This window comes from Lynx rufus, unplaced genomic scaffold, assembly GCF_022079265.1.
Source record: "Lynx rufus isolate CCGP_SWC_20201006 ecotype Redwood Valley unplaced genomic scaffold, mLynRuf1.p SCAF_8, whole genome shotgun sequence".
NCBI classification, from domain to species: Eukaryota; Metazoa; Chordata; class Mammalia; order Carnivora; family Felidae; genus Lynx; species Lynx rufus.
The window spans coordinates 90,054,416-90,069,801 of record NW_025814896.1 but is presented as its reverse complement, the minus strand read 5'-3'; the positions used below and the strand labels follow the sequence as shown (position 1 = coordinate 90,069,801).

General features: G+C 51.9%; 1 protein-coding gene across 1 annotated transcript; it reads left to right on the top strand.

Moving 5' to 3' along the window:
• Positions 1-3,112: 3,112 nt before the first annotated feature.
• Positions 3,113-5,274, top strand: EGR4 (early growth response 4). The gene is made up of 2 exons (XM_047067772.1): positions 3,113-3,554; positions 3,956-5,274. The coding sequence occupies exons 1-2, from the start codon at positions 3,113-3,115 to the stop codon at positions 5,272-5,274; spliced, it is 1,761 nt and encodes a 586-aa protein (XP_046923728.1).
• Positions 5,275-15,386: the final 10,112 nt, after the last annotated feature.

The window sequence follows — 15,386 nt, the reverse complement described above, 5'->3', positions numbered from 1 at the left end:
CTCATGAACCATGAGATCATGACCTGAGCTGAAATCAAGAGTCAGATGCTTAACCAACTGAGCCATCCAGGCACGCCTAGTCTGTTTCTTCATCTGTGAAATAGGTCTCCAATTCCTTATTCCATAGAGCTTTGGGATGATTAAATGATATGTTTATAAGATGCTCAAAGTGTGTGATTTCCCTTTTTCCCTTCCAGTTTGTGTTTTTATATTTAAAGTGGTGAATTAAAGTAGAACTCATAGGTCTAAGCTCCTCTTTCTTCCCCTCTCAGAGACTTTATTCTATCTAGGCCCAGAATCTCTTTTAGAGCTGTTAAAATTTAGAGGTAAGAGGGGCTGAGCTGGGAAGGGCTATAAAATGCCCATTCTCTTTATAGTCCCCCCTTCTTCTCCTCAAGGAACCAAATGCAGATGCAATTACCCTCCAGAGGTAACCATCCCATATGTGAGAGTGTGTGTATGCGTGTCCACTGAAGGTGAGTGGGTCAGAGATGGGTGTGTGGGCCAGCCCACACCCAGAGTGCAAGCTGTGTTCCTCATTTCCTCTCCTATTCAGTCTTCCCTCCACAGCTCTACTCCCAGGCCTGACCTGTAACAAGAAGTTGGGGTGACTTGGACCCTTATCAACACAGACCTAGCCCAACAGCCCTTGGCAGAGAGCAGCAAAGGTCTGGAAACTTGCCAAAGGAGTAGGGGAATTATCCATGACTAAGAAGGAGGAGGAATGCTGTGGCAGAGGGAAGAACAACAGAAGGGACGGGGAACCTGGGGCTGGCCAATCTGGCCCGACGGGGCAGCCTGGGGAGCCCTGGACACCGGCCTAGCCAAACCCCTCCATTCCTCCTCCCTCCCAGGCAGTAAGATGCCAGAATGGATTTGAGACATGTGTGCCCTGTGTGTCTGGTGTGGGCTCACCTGGCCTTGGCAATGCATTTGGATTACAATCAATCCCCCGGTCTGAAATAGTGTATAATGGAAGTAGTGATCTGTGTGTTTCATCCTTACAGATCTGTGCTGGGTTTCTGCATTTCCGACATGCAAACATGTGTGTAGCTAACATAGAATTATATCTGTGGCATTTGTTAGGACATGCTGCTCATACATGACTCTTGAAAACCTTTGTATGATTTCCAGACATGGGGAGAAGGTGAGTGCAAGTGTGTCAGCATAGATTTTGCAAGTGATTATGTGATGGCATATTCTGTGACCATACTTGTGGGGTCATAGTAGAGTGGGGTTGGGGCAGTTAGGACTGGAGAAGGGTCTCAGGGTCCTGGTGGACTCAAAACCAAAATCTACCTCTGGCCCTTAGTAAGCACTTAAGGAAGGAATACTGTGTGAATGAACATTGAGAAAATGAACGCATGAATGAATGTTTGGATGATGGACATAGGGTGAAAGGCCTGAGAATTTGGTGAGGTTGGGGCATTTTTGGCATTCTCTCAAAAATGAGAACATCAGTGGGCGAGAGAGGCTGGGAGATACACTGCAAATCATTCTGTAGCCCATCACCCCTGAATGGCTTTGTTCCTATTCCTAGGAAAGCAGAGAAAGAAGAGGGAACCCCAGCCCTGCCCTCCCCACTTCCAACTCCTAGAGTCCCAAGAACAGATGCTCTTTGTAAAGAAAAACATGCTATCCTGTGTATTGATTTAATCTCCTAATTTGGTTCCAGAAAGGAGTTAAGTGAACTATACAACAAAATAAAACCACAACTATTTAAAGAAAATAAGACAGAGGGAAAACCACAGCGGAAGATAGAAGAGATCAGGAGAGTAGGCAGGCTTCTTTGCTGGAACTGACTGACCTTCTGCAGCCAAGATTCACAGCCACCTTAAGATAAGGGTTTTTTTTTTTTTTTCCCAGAAGAAAAAAATTCTTCTGGAAACAAAATTTTCCAATTAGTCCAGGTGCTGATTTCAGGGAAATATATCCTGTGGATTATCGGTGTGTTGCTGGGAACAGCATCCTTAGAGTAAAAGTCAAGGCAGAAAAAAAGTCTACAAAAGCATTTCATACCCTGTAGGTGAAGGAGGAGGGAGCAGGAATAGGCCCTACTTCTTTGGAGGACAATTTGCCAATTGTCTATCAAAATTCCACATACCCTTGACCCAGAATTACATTCATTGGAATTTATCCCACAGATATATTCTCATTTATATAGTCAAGAACGTTTAGTACAACAAGGTTGGTAAAAACCAAAGGTTGTAAGCTTCTACGTGCTCATGGATAGGGGACAAACTGACTTCCCTCATAATGGAGTACTAAGCAGCCTTAGAAAAGAATGACAAAGCTCTTTATGTTCAGACATGGAGCAATCTCTCAACTATTATAAATGGAAAAAAATTATATTGCAAGACAGTGAGTATGCCAGCATATGCATATTTTTTTCTGAAAGAATACACAAGACACTTAGATGTTGCTACCTCAGGAGGTATATGGGGAGGGAAGAGACTTTTACTTTTCAACTTAGAATATACCCTTTTGTACTAATTGATTTTTCCTCTCATCGGTAGCAAGCGTTATGGTCCTTTTTAATTGAATTGTTATTTTTCCTAGAACAAACTAAAGGAAAAAAAACTATTACGAAAATGAAAAAACACACAGGTGGAAGCAAATAATGAATAATGGCAAACATCTCTGTAGTTTACTGTGTGCCCATGCGTAGCATTTAATATGCTCTAACCCAATTACTGTTTACAGTAAATTTATGAAGTAGGTACACATAGCTCCATTTCACAGGTGAGGAAACTGACATTCAGGGAGATTAAGTGACACAGGTTGTACAGAGTGGATTCAAATCCCCAACTGTGGAATCCAAAGCCCAGGCAGCTTTTCCTCGCCGACCCCCGACCTCTGCCTGCAGGCGGGAAGTGCACTAACTGAACGCCGGGCCCCACGTGGCGCAGCGCCCCAGTCAGGCGCACCCGCGGCCCCGGCGCGCACGGGGCTCCACGCTCGGGGAGCGCGCGCGCACGCAGCGGCGCGGGCTCGGCGGCGGCGGCGGCGGCGACGTCACAGCCCGAGCTTTCCTTTTCGGGAGTCCCCGGCACACATCCTGTGTCCATGTTTGGGCATTTACGTCACGGCGGCAGGGCCGGGGCCTCCCGAAATGGCAGTGGCCCGGGGAGTCGGAAGCCCGGAGCCAGCGCGGCCGCTGCTATATAAGTGGGGGGGCCGCGGATCGGGGGAGCCCGGCTGCGCTTTGGAGAGGCGAGGAGCCGCCGCCCGAGGCGGGTCCCGGCGAGCAAGGGAGCCTCGACCCCGGGACCTCTTTCCCAGAGGTGAGCGCCTGGAGCCAGGAGCCCGGCCGCCTGGGTCTGTGAGGCGCAGGGCACCCCAACTACTGGCCTCCCCGTCACCCGCGCGCCAAGCCCAGCGGGCGAGGCCCCCGGCGCCCCGCAGCCGCTGCCGCGCCATGCTCCACCTTAGCGAGTTTTCCGGCCCCGACGCGCTCCTGGTCAAGTCCACCGAGGGCTGTTGCGCGGAACCCAGTACCGACTTGTCCCGGTTGCCCGGCAGAGACGCGCCGGCGGCAGCCGGCTACCCCGGAGGTAAGGAGAACAGCCGAGGGTGCTCAGACGGCGGCGCAGCGCGGGGGCGCATGGTGCCTGAAAACGGGCAGGGACGGAAACGCTAGAGCTGTGGGGGTAGGGGTGCTAGGAGGCTCGGGGGTCCTGGGGTGCTCACCCCCATTCCCTGCCCCACTGTGCCTCCAGCGCCTCCGCAGGAACCTGTGGGTGTATCAAGGCGTCCTTTTGCCCGTGCACGTGTGTTTTGCGTGTGCATGTTTGTGTGTGCGTCTTGGGGCGTATGCGGGCTCAGGCTGGATCAGAATGTGGAAAAGGCACCTTTTATGTGTCCGTGCGCCCCAAGGGCCTAGTGGGTGGGGGCTTGCAGACTCCGGAGGCGCACCCTTTGATGTGCCCGGAGCTGATTCCTGCTCCCTCCTCAGCAGGCGACTTCTTGAGCTGGGCTTTGAGCAGCTGCGGCGCCGGGGGGGACTTAGCCGATTCCTGCTTCCTGGAGGGGCCTGCACCCACGCCCCCTCCTGGCCTCAGCTACAGCGGTAGCTTCTTCATCCAAGCAGTACCCGAACACCCGCACGACCCGGAGGCACTCTTCAACCTCATGTCGGGCATCCTAGGTCTGGCACCTTTCCCCGGCCCTGAGGCGGCAGCATCTCGGTCTCCGCTGGACGCCTCTTTTCCCGCAGGCCCCGACGCCTTGCTGCCGGGTCCAGCGGACCTTTACTCCCCTGATCTGGGCGCTGCCACCTTCCCAGAGGCGTTCTGGGAGGTCTCTCCCTCAGCAGGCGCCCCCTCACAGTGCCTGTATGAGCCTCAGCTCTCCCCACCCGACGTCAAGCCAGGCCTTCGGGCGCCTCCGGCCTCTCCAGCGCTGGACACTGCCTCGGCCTTCAAAGGCCCCTATGCTCCCTGGGAGCTACTTTCAGCTGGAGCCCCAGGGAGCTGTGGGTCACAAGGAGGTTACCAGGCGGCCCCCGACGCCCGCTTCCCCTCGATGGGAGCCAAGATTGAAGACCTGCTATCGATCAGCTGCCCGGCGGAGCTGCCAGCCGGCCCCGGCAACAGACTCTACCCCACGGGGGCTTACGACGCTTTCCCGCTGGCCCCGGGTGACTTAGGGGAGGTGGCCGAAGGCCTCCCAGGTCTCCTGACCCCTCCTAGCGGGGAGGGAGGGAGTAGCGGTGACAGTGGAGAGTTTCTGACCGCTACTCAGCCTCAGGTTTCCCCCCTAGGCCTCCGCAGCGCCGCGGCGGACTTCCCGAAACCTCTGGTGGCAGACATCCCTGGGAGCACTGGGGTGCCTGAGCCTCCTGGGCCACCGCCGTCGGTCCCATTCCCCCCTACCAAGGCGCGGCGTAAGGGGCGCAGGGGCGGCAAGTGCAGCGCGCGCTGCTTCTGCCCGCGGCCGCATGCCAAGGCCTTTGCTTGCCCAGTGGAGAGCTGTGTGCGCAGCTTTGCGCGCTCCGACGAGCTCAACCGCCACCTGCGCATTCACACGGGCCACAAGCCCTTCCAGTGCCGCATCTGCCTACGCAACTTCAGCAGAAGCGACCACCTTACCACACACGTGCGCACTCACACGGGTGAGAAGCCTTTCGCCTGCGACGTGTGCGGCCGCCGCTTCGCGCGCAGTGATGAGAAGAAACGGCACAGCAAGGTGCACCTCAAGCAGAAGGCGCGCGCCGAGGAACGGCTCAAGGGCCTTGGCTTTTACTCTTTGGGCCTCTCTTTCGCCGCCCTGTGAGGGAGAAATGGGTTTGTAGATTGGGGCGCCGCCTCCTGGCACGAAAGAGGCGACCTGGTCTGCCCCCCTCCCCTCTCCTCTTTCCGGCACGTCCCGGGGCCGGCCTCTGGTCCCCCTTCCAGTTCCCTTGAAGCGCCCGTCGTTCACGCCTCGTTCAGCACCAGCTCCGTGGACAGCTCCCGCGGTCCGGGCTCCAACTCCCGCGTTAGCCGCGCTATGAGGGAAGCCCTCTCATGCACTGAGCGGGCACTTCCTTGGGACTTAAGACAGTGTTTTGTAACTGGCTTGGCGCACGCCCCACGCCCCCCATTAGACACCCCCCCCCAGAGGTAGGCTGGGGCAGCGCCGAGCCGGTCTCGCGCGGGATTTTGTACAGCAATGTCGTTTCCAGCAGCCATTGGATGTAACGTTTTGCTTTGGGGTTATTTCCTTTTGTTGTTGTTAATTTTTGTAAAGCAGACGCTACTCTCGAGCAGTTGACAAAACTGTTTATTTTTGCAATTAAAATTATTGTGCTAAAAGCTTACCGAATCTGCCATCCAAGCTTCTGACCCATTCCCCAACCACTCCCCCAGGAGAATATGTGCCAGAAGAGAAGGGAGATATGACGCCAATGGAATCATTATGCAGCTTCTGTCAGGCACTGTGGAACACAGTAGGCATTCAATAAATATGTACTGAATTAACAGATGCATTTAATCACAACTGACCTAAGGGCTCAAGGTGTTTCTGAAACTTGAGAGTGATTGAGAGGCTTAGGTGTTAAACATTGATCATATATTATTCTTAATCCTCACAATCCTGAAATTCCATTTCAAAGATGAGGCAGGAAAGTAGGTAACTTGCTGGGTAACCCAGCTAGGAACAAACAAGGTCAAACTCAGATCTATCTGGCTCCAGAGCCAGTGCTTTTTTACCAACCCCAGAATGGTGGCACCTCAGCTTAAGAGCACTGTTTGGAAAGGCTTCCTGCCAAGAAGTGAAATAGGTTCTGCAACTAGAGGGAGCCCCAAGCAGTAGCGACAGCAACAGAAGACTGCAATATGTCAGTGCTGTTTGTGAACACCCAGAGTCTTGGGTATCACAGAGGCTCCAGCCAGTGCCTGTGCATCTGTATGAGAAGCACATGCTGTCATGGCCAAAAGGGATTCAGCGTTCAGCTAGACCATGGATGGGCAGAGCCAAGCCCAGCAAGGAGAGGGTGCTTTCCAGATTCTCACAGGCTAGTTGCTCACAAAGGATCTTTTCCAGGTGGCAGCAGCCCATTTACCATCCAGCCATGCACCTGCCACAGTCCCTTTTCCCTAGCTCTTCTTCCAGGCGAATCCTTCATGGCTTGAGGAGGGGGTTTGGAGCAAGAAGAGAGGAAGACATGATTTTGTGATGGAGAAGATGGGGAATGGATGCAACTTGCTCCCCCTTTACTCCCTGAGCTTACAACTCAAAAGCTTTTATACTCTTTCTGGGCACCTTGGGCACAACCTGGAACATTAAAAGCCTGCTCTGCCACCCTATCTCTCCTCCCCAGTAACTCCTCTCTGCTAAGGAAAGGATAGGGCCTGTCTTCAGGCTTTATTCTTTTCTCTTTTGCACTGAGCTATTCCTGAGTTAAGAATGCCTTACAGCCCTCTGATGCCAGATCAAGCCGGCTTCTGATCCTTTGGCTTCTTTGTCTCTTCACTGTCAGACATGCTCACCCTCCACCCCACAGTCAAGTGGACCAGAGACAAAATGATCAAGTCCGAGAATTCCACCCATTTGTTTCCCCAGGTACTAAGTACTTCCACATGGTTGAATATCTTGTATCTAATAGACCAATTTGTGGTAAAGGACTCCACTCCACATTACCTCTTCTAGAAGAGTTAGCATTTTTAAAAGTAGCCTGCAGAGGGCAATGTTTAACCCTGTAGAGAGACTCAAATGGTGGACCATCAGGTATTGTAATAGGTAAGTGGCAGATTCGCAAAGACGTAAGATGATGATTTTCATTAGCTTACTATTGAAGTGACCATACCTTTCACTTATAGGTATGGACCACCTGACTTCATTTCCCATGCAATGTAAGGAAGAGCACAGAGGCTCAGATTTCAAGTAACTGATTGCAAACCATACAACCTAAGCAAAGAGAGAAGGGCAGACAGACTGTGGGTGGGTAGTGTCTAACCACCCCACCCTTACCCCCTTCATAGCATTCTGTCAGGTACCGTCAGCTCTATCGTGCCCCTCTCTTGTCCTCACGCACACCTAGGCCTAAATATCACGGATGAGAAAATTGAACCCCCACAGAAGTGACTTGGTAGTGGTGCTGGTATCAGAGCCCTGCCTGACTCTAGAACTCCCAGCTGAAAAGCCCCTCCTGTCACTCCCAAGAGAAATTGTTCCATTTACTGGACCTTCCTCTAGGGATTCTGAGGGAAGAGAATATTAGGCCAGGCCCACACAGAACTAGGGACTAACAGAGAGCTCTTTCCTTACTTGAGCCTCTTTTTCATCTGGCCCTCAAAATATGGGTGTTTTTCCAGACTTGGTTCCTAGCTCTCACCTTCCCTATTTCAACAGTGTTTTTGGAAAGCACATTCACTTCAAGGCCTTTAGCTATCAATGCTGCATAAATGACTTCTAAGCCAGCCAGCCCTGGTCTCTACCCCAGCTGTAGCCACTTGGTTGGACTAATGAACACCTCCATATGGGTGTCCCACTGCCATTTCAAATACTATCTGTCTAAAACCAAATCATTCTTCCATATACCCAATTTCTGCTAATGGTGACTATCATTTGTTTGGGTCCCTGGTCTCATCCAAATAACTTAACAGTTCTGTGGGATTCACCTTTGATCCCTCCTCCTGTATCCAGGCTGTCACTCAGACCTGTTGGACCTTCCTGGAGTTCTTCAGGGTCTTATCTACTCTCATTTATGGTACATATTTCCTTTTGTCTATTGTAATTTTTAGCTTGTGAGTTCATCTTCAGTGGGGATTTACCTGGGCAAAAATACTCCGTGGCCTGGCTTGAGGGTATGTTTTTCCTGAGCAGTTTTGTGTGTGCTTGTGCCATGCATCCTAAGAGTACCAACTGGTGGACATCAGTCTTTATGTTAATTTTCAGCCCACGGTTCCTATATCACACAGGAGTTGTGAGTTCAAACTCTAACCCATATTGTTATACATTCTCATAGGCAACTCCCCCAGTCAGAGCCCAGGTCAGAGCACATAAGCAATAAGCCTCCCTCCCCATATCTCCTGGGGTTAGTCATAGCACATCCCTTGCTTACATTTCTTGGTCTCATTTCTCTTCCCAGTTTTGGCCCATATAGATTTTCTTTCCTTTACTGCAATCTTGGTTAAGCGTTTCAGAGGTCTGTTATGTTTTGTGAATCAGTCCACATATTCTGTAGCAGGAGGGTCTTTGGCTTATCCATTCGACAATATTGATTAACACTGAAGCCAGAACATATTGGTTCCTCTATTAAAATGTTTCCCATGTTTATCTTCTCTTTGACTGTTGCCAGTACCTCAGTCCATGCCACTCCCTGCACATACACAAATACTGTGGCTATGACAAGCACATAGAAGCACATGATAATAACATGTAGTTGGACGGAACTTAGAAGAACAGAATTTCTGACCTCTCAACGTGTAGAGAAAGAAACTGAGGCCCAAGAGATTTAGGGATTTTCTTCAGGGCACACAGATGTTGGGAGACTGAAATGGGCCTTGAACCTGGGCCATCCAGTTCCAAGACCAGTGTATATCCCTGTATCTACTCGTTCCACAAGTATTATTGAGTGCCTACCATAGGCCAGGCCAGTGGCCCCTAACTTGTTTCCTTTCCAGTATACTTGAAGAACTCAACACAGACATTAGTAACAGTGGTCACTCTAATCCCCATTTTCACCGTGGAGAGACAGGGAAGAGTAATGAGAATCTTGATGAGGTGGGATATGGGGGAAGAGAGTGACAAAGCAACCAAGAATGCCTGCTATTTCTTCCCTCATCCCCCCACCCCCTGTGCCCTGTTTGAGACAAGCCTGCACTGTACCAAACTGCTCCCTGTGGTCCCTCTTCCTCCATTCCACATTGCACATCACTACTGATGTAATTTCCCTAAACCATTGTTCATGGTGTTTTATCCCAACTGACCACAACTTCCCCCTTCCTACAAAAAATACACTGCAGTTAAAGCCTTACATGTCTGATCCAAATTCATCTTCCACCCTCCTCTGTCATCCCTACTTTTGCTCTTTCCTCCCCCCCCCCACCATGAATTATCCAAATCCTCCCACCCTGAGCTCCTTCAAGAGCAGAGACCATGTCTGATCCACATGTGTGGGCTCCATATCACCATGCCTACTGCCCAGCACATTCAAGGGCCTAATTATTGTGTGGATTCGTTGGCCAAAAAAAGGCCTAAAGTGCTAAAAGGGGAAAGGAAAAGAGAAGGGGGAAAGAGCAAGGAAGGAAGGTGGTTGGAGAGCATGAAGCTGAGAAAAGATCAGGAGGGAGAGTTGGGCAGAAGCAGGACTGAGGTCCTGATCCAAGTCATGGGGGTCTTATGAGTGGGACCACACTTTTGGCTGCTCTGTGCCTGTCCAGGTCTTGGCTAAGCCCGTGATTCTCTACCTTAGCTCTGGGCCCCCAGATATGTCTGTCACTCAGCTCTTTCTCTTTTGGTTTTTCTGGCCCACATGGAGTGGGATTCAGTTTAACATTTTTAGAACTGTGGTTCCCATAACAACCAAGCAGGAATTGTTGTCTGTGAAATGTAGCACGAGCACACATGCGCACATGCACACATGCATACACACATATGCGCATGTGCACATACACGTGCACAGCCCCCCCATATATTCAAATGCATGCACACCCACATACATCCACATGAGCATTCACTAATAGACATTCACAACATGCAATGTACACCCACATGTATGCACATGCATACACTCACTTGTGCACGTACACACATGCACACATGTGCATATGCACAGATATATACCTGCATGCATACATATATGCACAAAAGCGCATGCATACATACACAAGCATGTCCTGTATTATTTTTGCATATTCATAAGAAACATAGAATGAGGACGAACAAACATTACGAGAACAAAGATAGAACCAGACAATATATGGACATTTTTGGTTCTCTGCAAAAGCAGGTGGATTTAGGGAATCTGTACTTTAGAAGAGGAGGGTTCAGTAAGCCTAATACAGCAAAAGGGTTGCAGGAGGGCACTGTGTTTAAGCACAGACATTGGAGTTTATTGACTTGAGTTCAAATCCTGACTGTGCCATTCGTTGGGCTCTGAATTTTAGCTCCCCTGTCTGTAAAGTAGGAATAATAATATGCACTTGATAGATTTGTTAGGACAATTGAATGATATGCATAAAAATGCTTAGTATGATGCTTGGCACTTGGCCAAGAGGAGCTGTTATCATTTAGGTCTTAGAGGAAGTGATTTCCCACTCGCACTAAGAAGACTTTCTGAAGGAGGAAAAAAATTCAGCTAGGGGAAGGAAGAGAAAAGTGGGGAGGGGTGGGGGGGGTGGTAGTTTGACCTGATTGGCCACTATTCAGCCTGTCTTTCTTAAATTTGCCTATCCCCAAAAGCCACCAGGCAAGTTTACAAATTATCTTTCCTGATACTAAATGCCCAATGCCTTTGCCAGAGCAGGAGTAGAAGGGGGTCAAGGAAAGTCCCCATCAGCCTCTATTGGAGAATCCTGGGGCTATGCTGGATTCCTAGGCTGTTGCAGCCAGACTGCCCCTCTTAGCCCTGGTGCTCAACCCTGCCCAAGCTCGGCTCTGTGTCTTTGCCCAAGTACTGCCCCTAGCCTGAAATTCCATCTGTCCTTCTCCTCTTCTAAAGCCCAAAGGGCGCCTGGGTGGCGCAGTCGGTTAAGCGTCCGACTTCAGCCAGGTCACGATCTCGCGGTCCGTGAGTTCGAGCCCCGCGTCAGGCTCTGGGCTGATGGCTCGGAGCCTGGAGCCTGTTTCCGATTCTGTGTCTCCCTCTCTCTTTGCCCCTCCCCCGTTCATGCTCTGTCTCTCTCTGTCCCAAAAATAAATAAACGTTGAAAAAAAAAAATTAAAAAAAAAAAAAATAAAGCCCAGCTCGCCCTGGGCTCGATAGCCCAACACCATGTCTGATTTCTCAGGCCCCACTGCAGCCCTGTGGACTTCCTCCAAGCCTGGAACAGCCAGATTGTTTCTACTTCGGCTGGATAGGCCTTAAGCCAAGGGCCAGGCCCTCCAGATGCTCCAGGCCTAGGGAGTTGGGCTTCTCTCCTAACCAAGTTCGAAGCGGGGGTGGGAGGTGGGGGGGGGGGGGTAGGGAGGTGGGGGGGGGTAGGGAGATGGGGTGGAGTGGGTGGGAAGGAACCAGGGCTACAGACCACCGCCTCTTTTTTCCTCCTCTAGGTCCGGGATGGGATTTGTGATGGGGACAGGTGCTCCTCGATGGCATCCTCAAGGGCAAAATTGGGTCCTGGGAAAGCAGCCACTCGAAGCTTTCCTGGTTCCCTAGGGATGCCCAGAGGAGATTGACTCAAGCAATCGCCGCCGAGACCACGCATCTGGCCGGAGGTCGCCGGGTGCACAACCTAGGGCGCGGCCCACGAGGCTGCTTAGTGACCGTGGCGCATATCCTAGGAGCATTGCAGCGCACCCGCCCTCTTCCTGACCCACAGAACCGCCCCCCTACGCCCGGGATCTGCTCCGGGTGGGAGCAGGCCCAAGCCGGAGTGGTAGGGCTAGGGCGGAGCGGTTTGAATTAAAGGTGGGCAGAAGAGGTGCCTGGGGCAGGGAGAGTGCACTGGGCGGTGCCGGGAGCCTGGAAGACCGGGACCAAGGAAGGGCTCGGCCAAGCGGTCCCTGCACCCCCAGGGAGGCGCCGCGGACCCCTCCCCCATCGAAGCCACCTTCAGCGGAAAACGTGGGGTCCCGGCGCAGCCGCTTCTGGCGGCATCTGCCGCTCCCCATCTCGCAGGAGAGCCCGCCCCGAAGGAGGGGCCGACTCCGCCCCACCTCCTCGCTGCCTCCCTCCCCCTTCTGTTCCTTTCCTCCGGCCGCGAGCCCCCTCCTCCTCCCACCTCCTCCTCCATCCTTCCCCCACCCGGTTTGTGTGCCCCTCCCGCTGCGACTGGCTGGGAGGCTCGGCCGCCCCCGCCCCGGGAGGGAGGCGGGGGCGCAAGCCGCGGCGGCCACCCGAGGCTGCGGAGGGGAACGAGATCCGAGGCCCCAGGGCGGCCCTGCATCTGGACACGGCACGCGGGGGCTGCCTGTGCACCCCCAGCCGAGGGCCGCGGGGCCTGGCCTCGCCGCGGGGTGGAGGAGGTAAGGGCGAGTCATGGGCGCGCTGCGGGACCGCTCCTGGAGAGAGAAGGCAGGGAGGACCCCAGCCGCTGCCTCCTCCTCCTCTTCCTTCTCCCCCACAGCCCTCAGGAGGCCCCCGAGGCTGCCGGACAGGGAGGGATTCTGGGCAGGCCAGGCCAGAGGCAAGGAAAGGGTTAATTTAAGGAATTAAAATCAGAACGTTTTGAGACCAGGCTTCCCATCCCCCCGGCTTCTCTCCAGTTGCTCCCCGCGCCAGGTTGGGGGGCGGGGGCGGGCTCCAGACCCCTCTGGGACTCTGGACCTTGGAGAGCAGGGCCAGAGGGAGGGAGGAAGGGGAGCGCCCTCAAACCCAGCCCTCTTCACCTGCTTCTGAAAAAGGGTGGGGGAGGGGCTTGGTGTTGAGGCCTGGCTGGGCACCTGTGCGGGTGTCTGAGGGTGGGAGGCTTTGGGTGTCTGTGTGCGTGCCGGCGTGCACGTGTGATAGTTAGGATGATCTGGAGGTGTGCATGTGTGTGCACGCATGTTTCTGTCTCCTCATATCCCAGTGCCTCCGCTGGTGACTACCCACAGTGATCTGGATGTGCGCGCCCCACTGCATTGCTTTGCATGTGAGTGTGTGGCACGGCGCCTGTGTGCACTTGCCATGGTGTGCCTGGGAGCGGGAGTGGGGCCTGCTCTCCTTAGGTCGAGTGTGCTGTGAGGGGCCCCGATGGTTTTCCGGGTGTGGGATCCAGGTGCTGGAGCCATGTGTGTGTGACCTTGGGAGGTGTGTGCATGTTTGCAGGAGCACAAGAGGGAAGGGGAGCTTAGAACAGAAAAGGCAGTGTCAGGGCTGCCGGGAAGCAGGGGACTGGATGCATTGACCCCTGTGGGTCTTCACTAGACTATAGTGATTGCCCTGGGAGGTACACAAGTGGGGACCACAGCCCCAGGTGTGGAGAGCCACAACCCCCTCCTTCTTGGGGATTTGGAGGGATTTGGAGGGGGGGGGCATTCCTTTATTCTCCATCCACAGGGACACTTCCAGCTGCCTCCCCATCCTTAGAACACCTCCTCCACCTGCTGGCAGATGTCTCCTGAAAGCACTGAACTTAGGGCTTCATTTCTTTGGCCTGTAAAGCCATCTATTAACATCCAAATCCTCTTCCCCTCCTCTGCATGTGGATTTTAGATGGAAAGAGGGAGAAAGAGCTCTTGGGCCTAGAGGGCCAAGTGAGAGGGTAGAGGAGGTGCCAGAGACATGTTGGGGGAGTCGAGGGCAGGGTGGGTGACCATCAAAAACCAAACTCTGCTAACTTCTCGATTTTGCCTGATCTGAATTTAACAGAAAAAGAGACAGAGAGGAAGTTTGGTGATGTCCACACAAATGTTTCTAGATTTAGGGATGCCTAGTATATTTTTGTTTTTGGAATATTTGTAGCTGGAAGGGGGTGGTAGTTGTTGAAAGGTAATTGCCATCCTGCCTTTGAATTCCCTGGACTTTCCTGCCTCTATGGAAGTGCCCCCACTCCATTCAATCAACAAATATTTACTGTGAATATTGTAGAGTTGGTGCCACATTCCCCTCCCAATTAGAAGTAACATACGTTGATATACTCTTAGTATGGGTTTTGAAATCAGGTAGTACTTGATCAGGTAGACTTACAAGTCAAATCCTGACTTGTAACTGTTTCAATTATTCAGTGGTGCAACAAACCACCTCAGAATGTAGGGGCTTAAAACAATAATGCTTTATTATTTTTCATGGTCTGTGTGTTGGCCATGACTATGGCCGTGGCTGTGGGTTCACTTGGCACCTCTCAGCAGCATTCAGTTGAGGGACTGGCTGGAAAGGAACATCAAGGTGGTCTTTCATCCTTCAGGGTCTCTCTACATACAATATCTAATCATTCAGTAATTCAGCCGGAGGTTTTTTTTTGTTTTTTTTTGTTTTGTTTTTTTTTTATGGCAGCTGTATCCCTAGAGAAATACTGTAAGAGGTTATAAGCTCTAAGGTACAATTGCTTATCAAACCTCTGCTACTACATGGCCAACTTTTGAGTCAGTGTGGGAGGGCACAACATAAGGGCAAAAATCCTGGAAGCATGGTTCCAGGGAGGCCATCAGAGCAAAGTCTATTACAGTCACTTCCCGGCCTTGGGCAAGTGATTTGGCCACTCTGAGCCTCATTTTCCTCCTAAAATAGAGACAATACCACCTATGTGGCAGCACTGTCATGAAGACTAAATGAGAAGCATGGTATCTGATCAGAATAATTAGTAGGTAAATGTTCACTGTTTAGATTATTAGACTGTAAGCGTCTTGAGGGCTTGACTGTCTTATTCATCCCTGTGTCTCCCAGTGGCTGGCATGGCCCTTGTGTTTGATATCTTTTTGTCGGGTGGATAAAACAGAATGAAGCACAGAAGCCCTAAGCCTTGGAGCTCTGTTAGAGTGTCAGAGGCAAGAAGACACAGCAAGTTCTTACTTCCCAGTGGGTGGGACGTAAGCCGAACCAGGGAAGCACTTGCAATGCCAGGTGATTCTTAGATGGACTTAATTATAACCAGATTCATCCAGTTCCATGATAATGAGTGATAGAAATCACTTTGGTTACATGAAATCAATCAGTTCATCCATTATTCAGTGTGATTCCTCCAAGAATGATATACTGATGTCTGCTGTGGGTGAGAAAGGTGTGAGGGTGAATCATTTGCATTGTCCTTGCCTTCCAGTGTACGAATAGGGTGGGATCTGATGTGCAAACAAGTCCATGACCATCCAGCATGTGACAC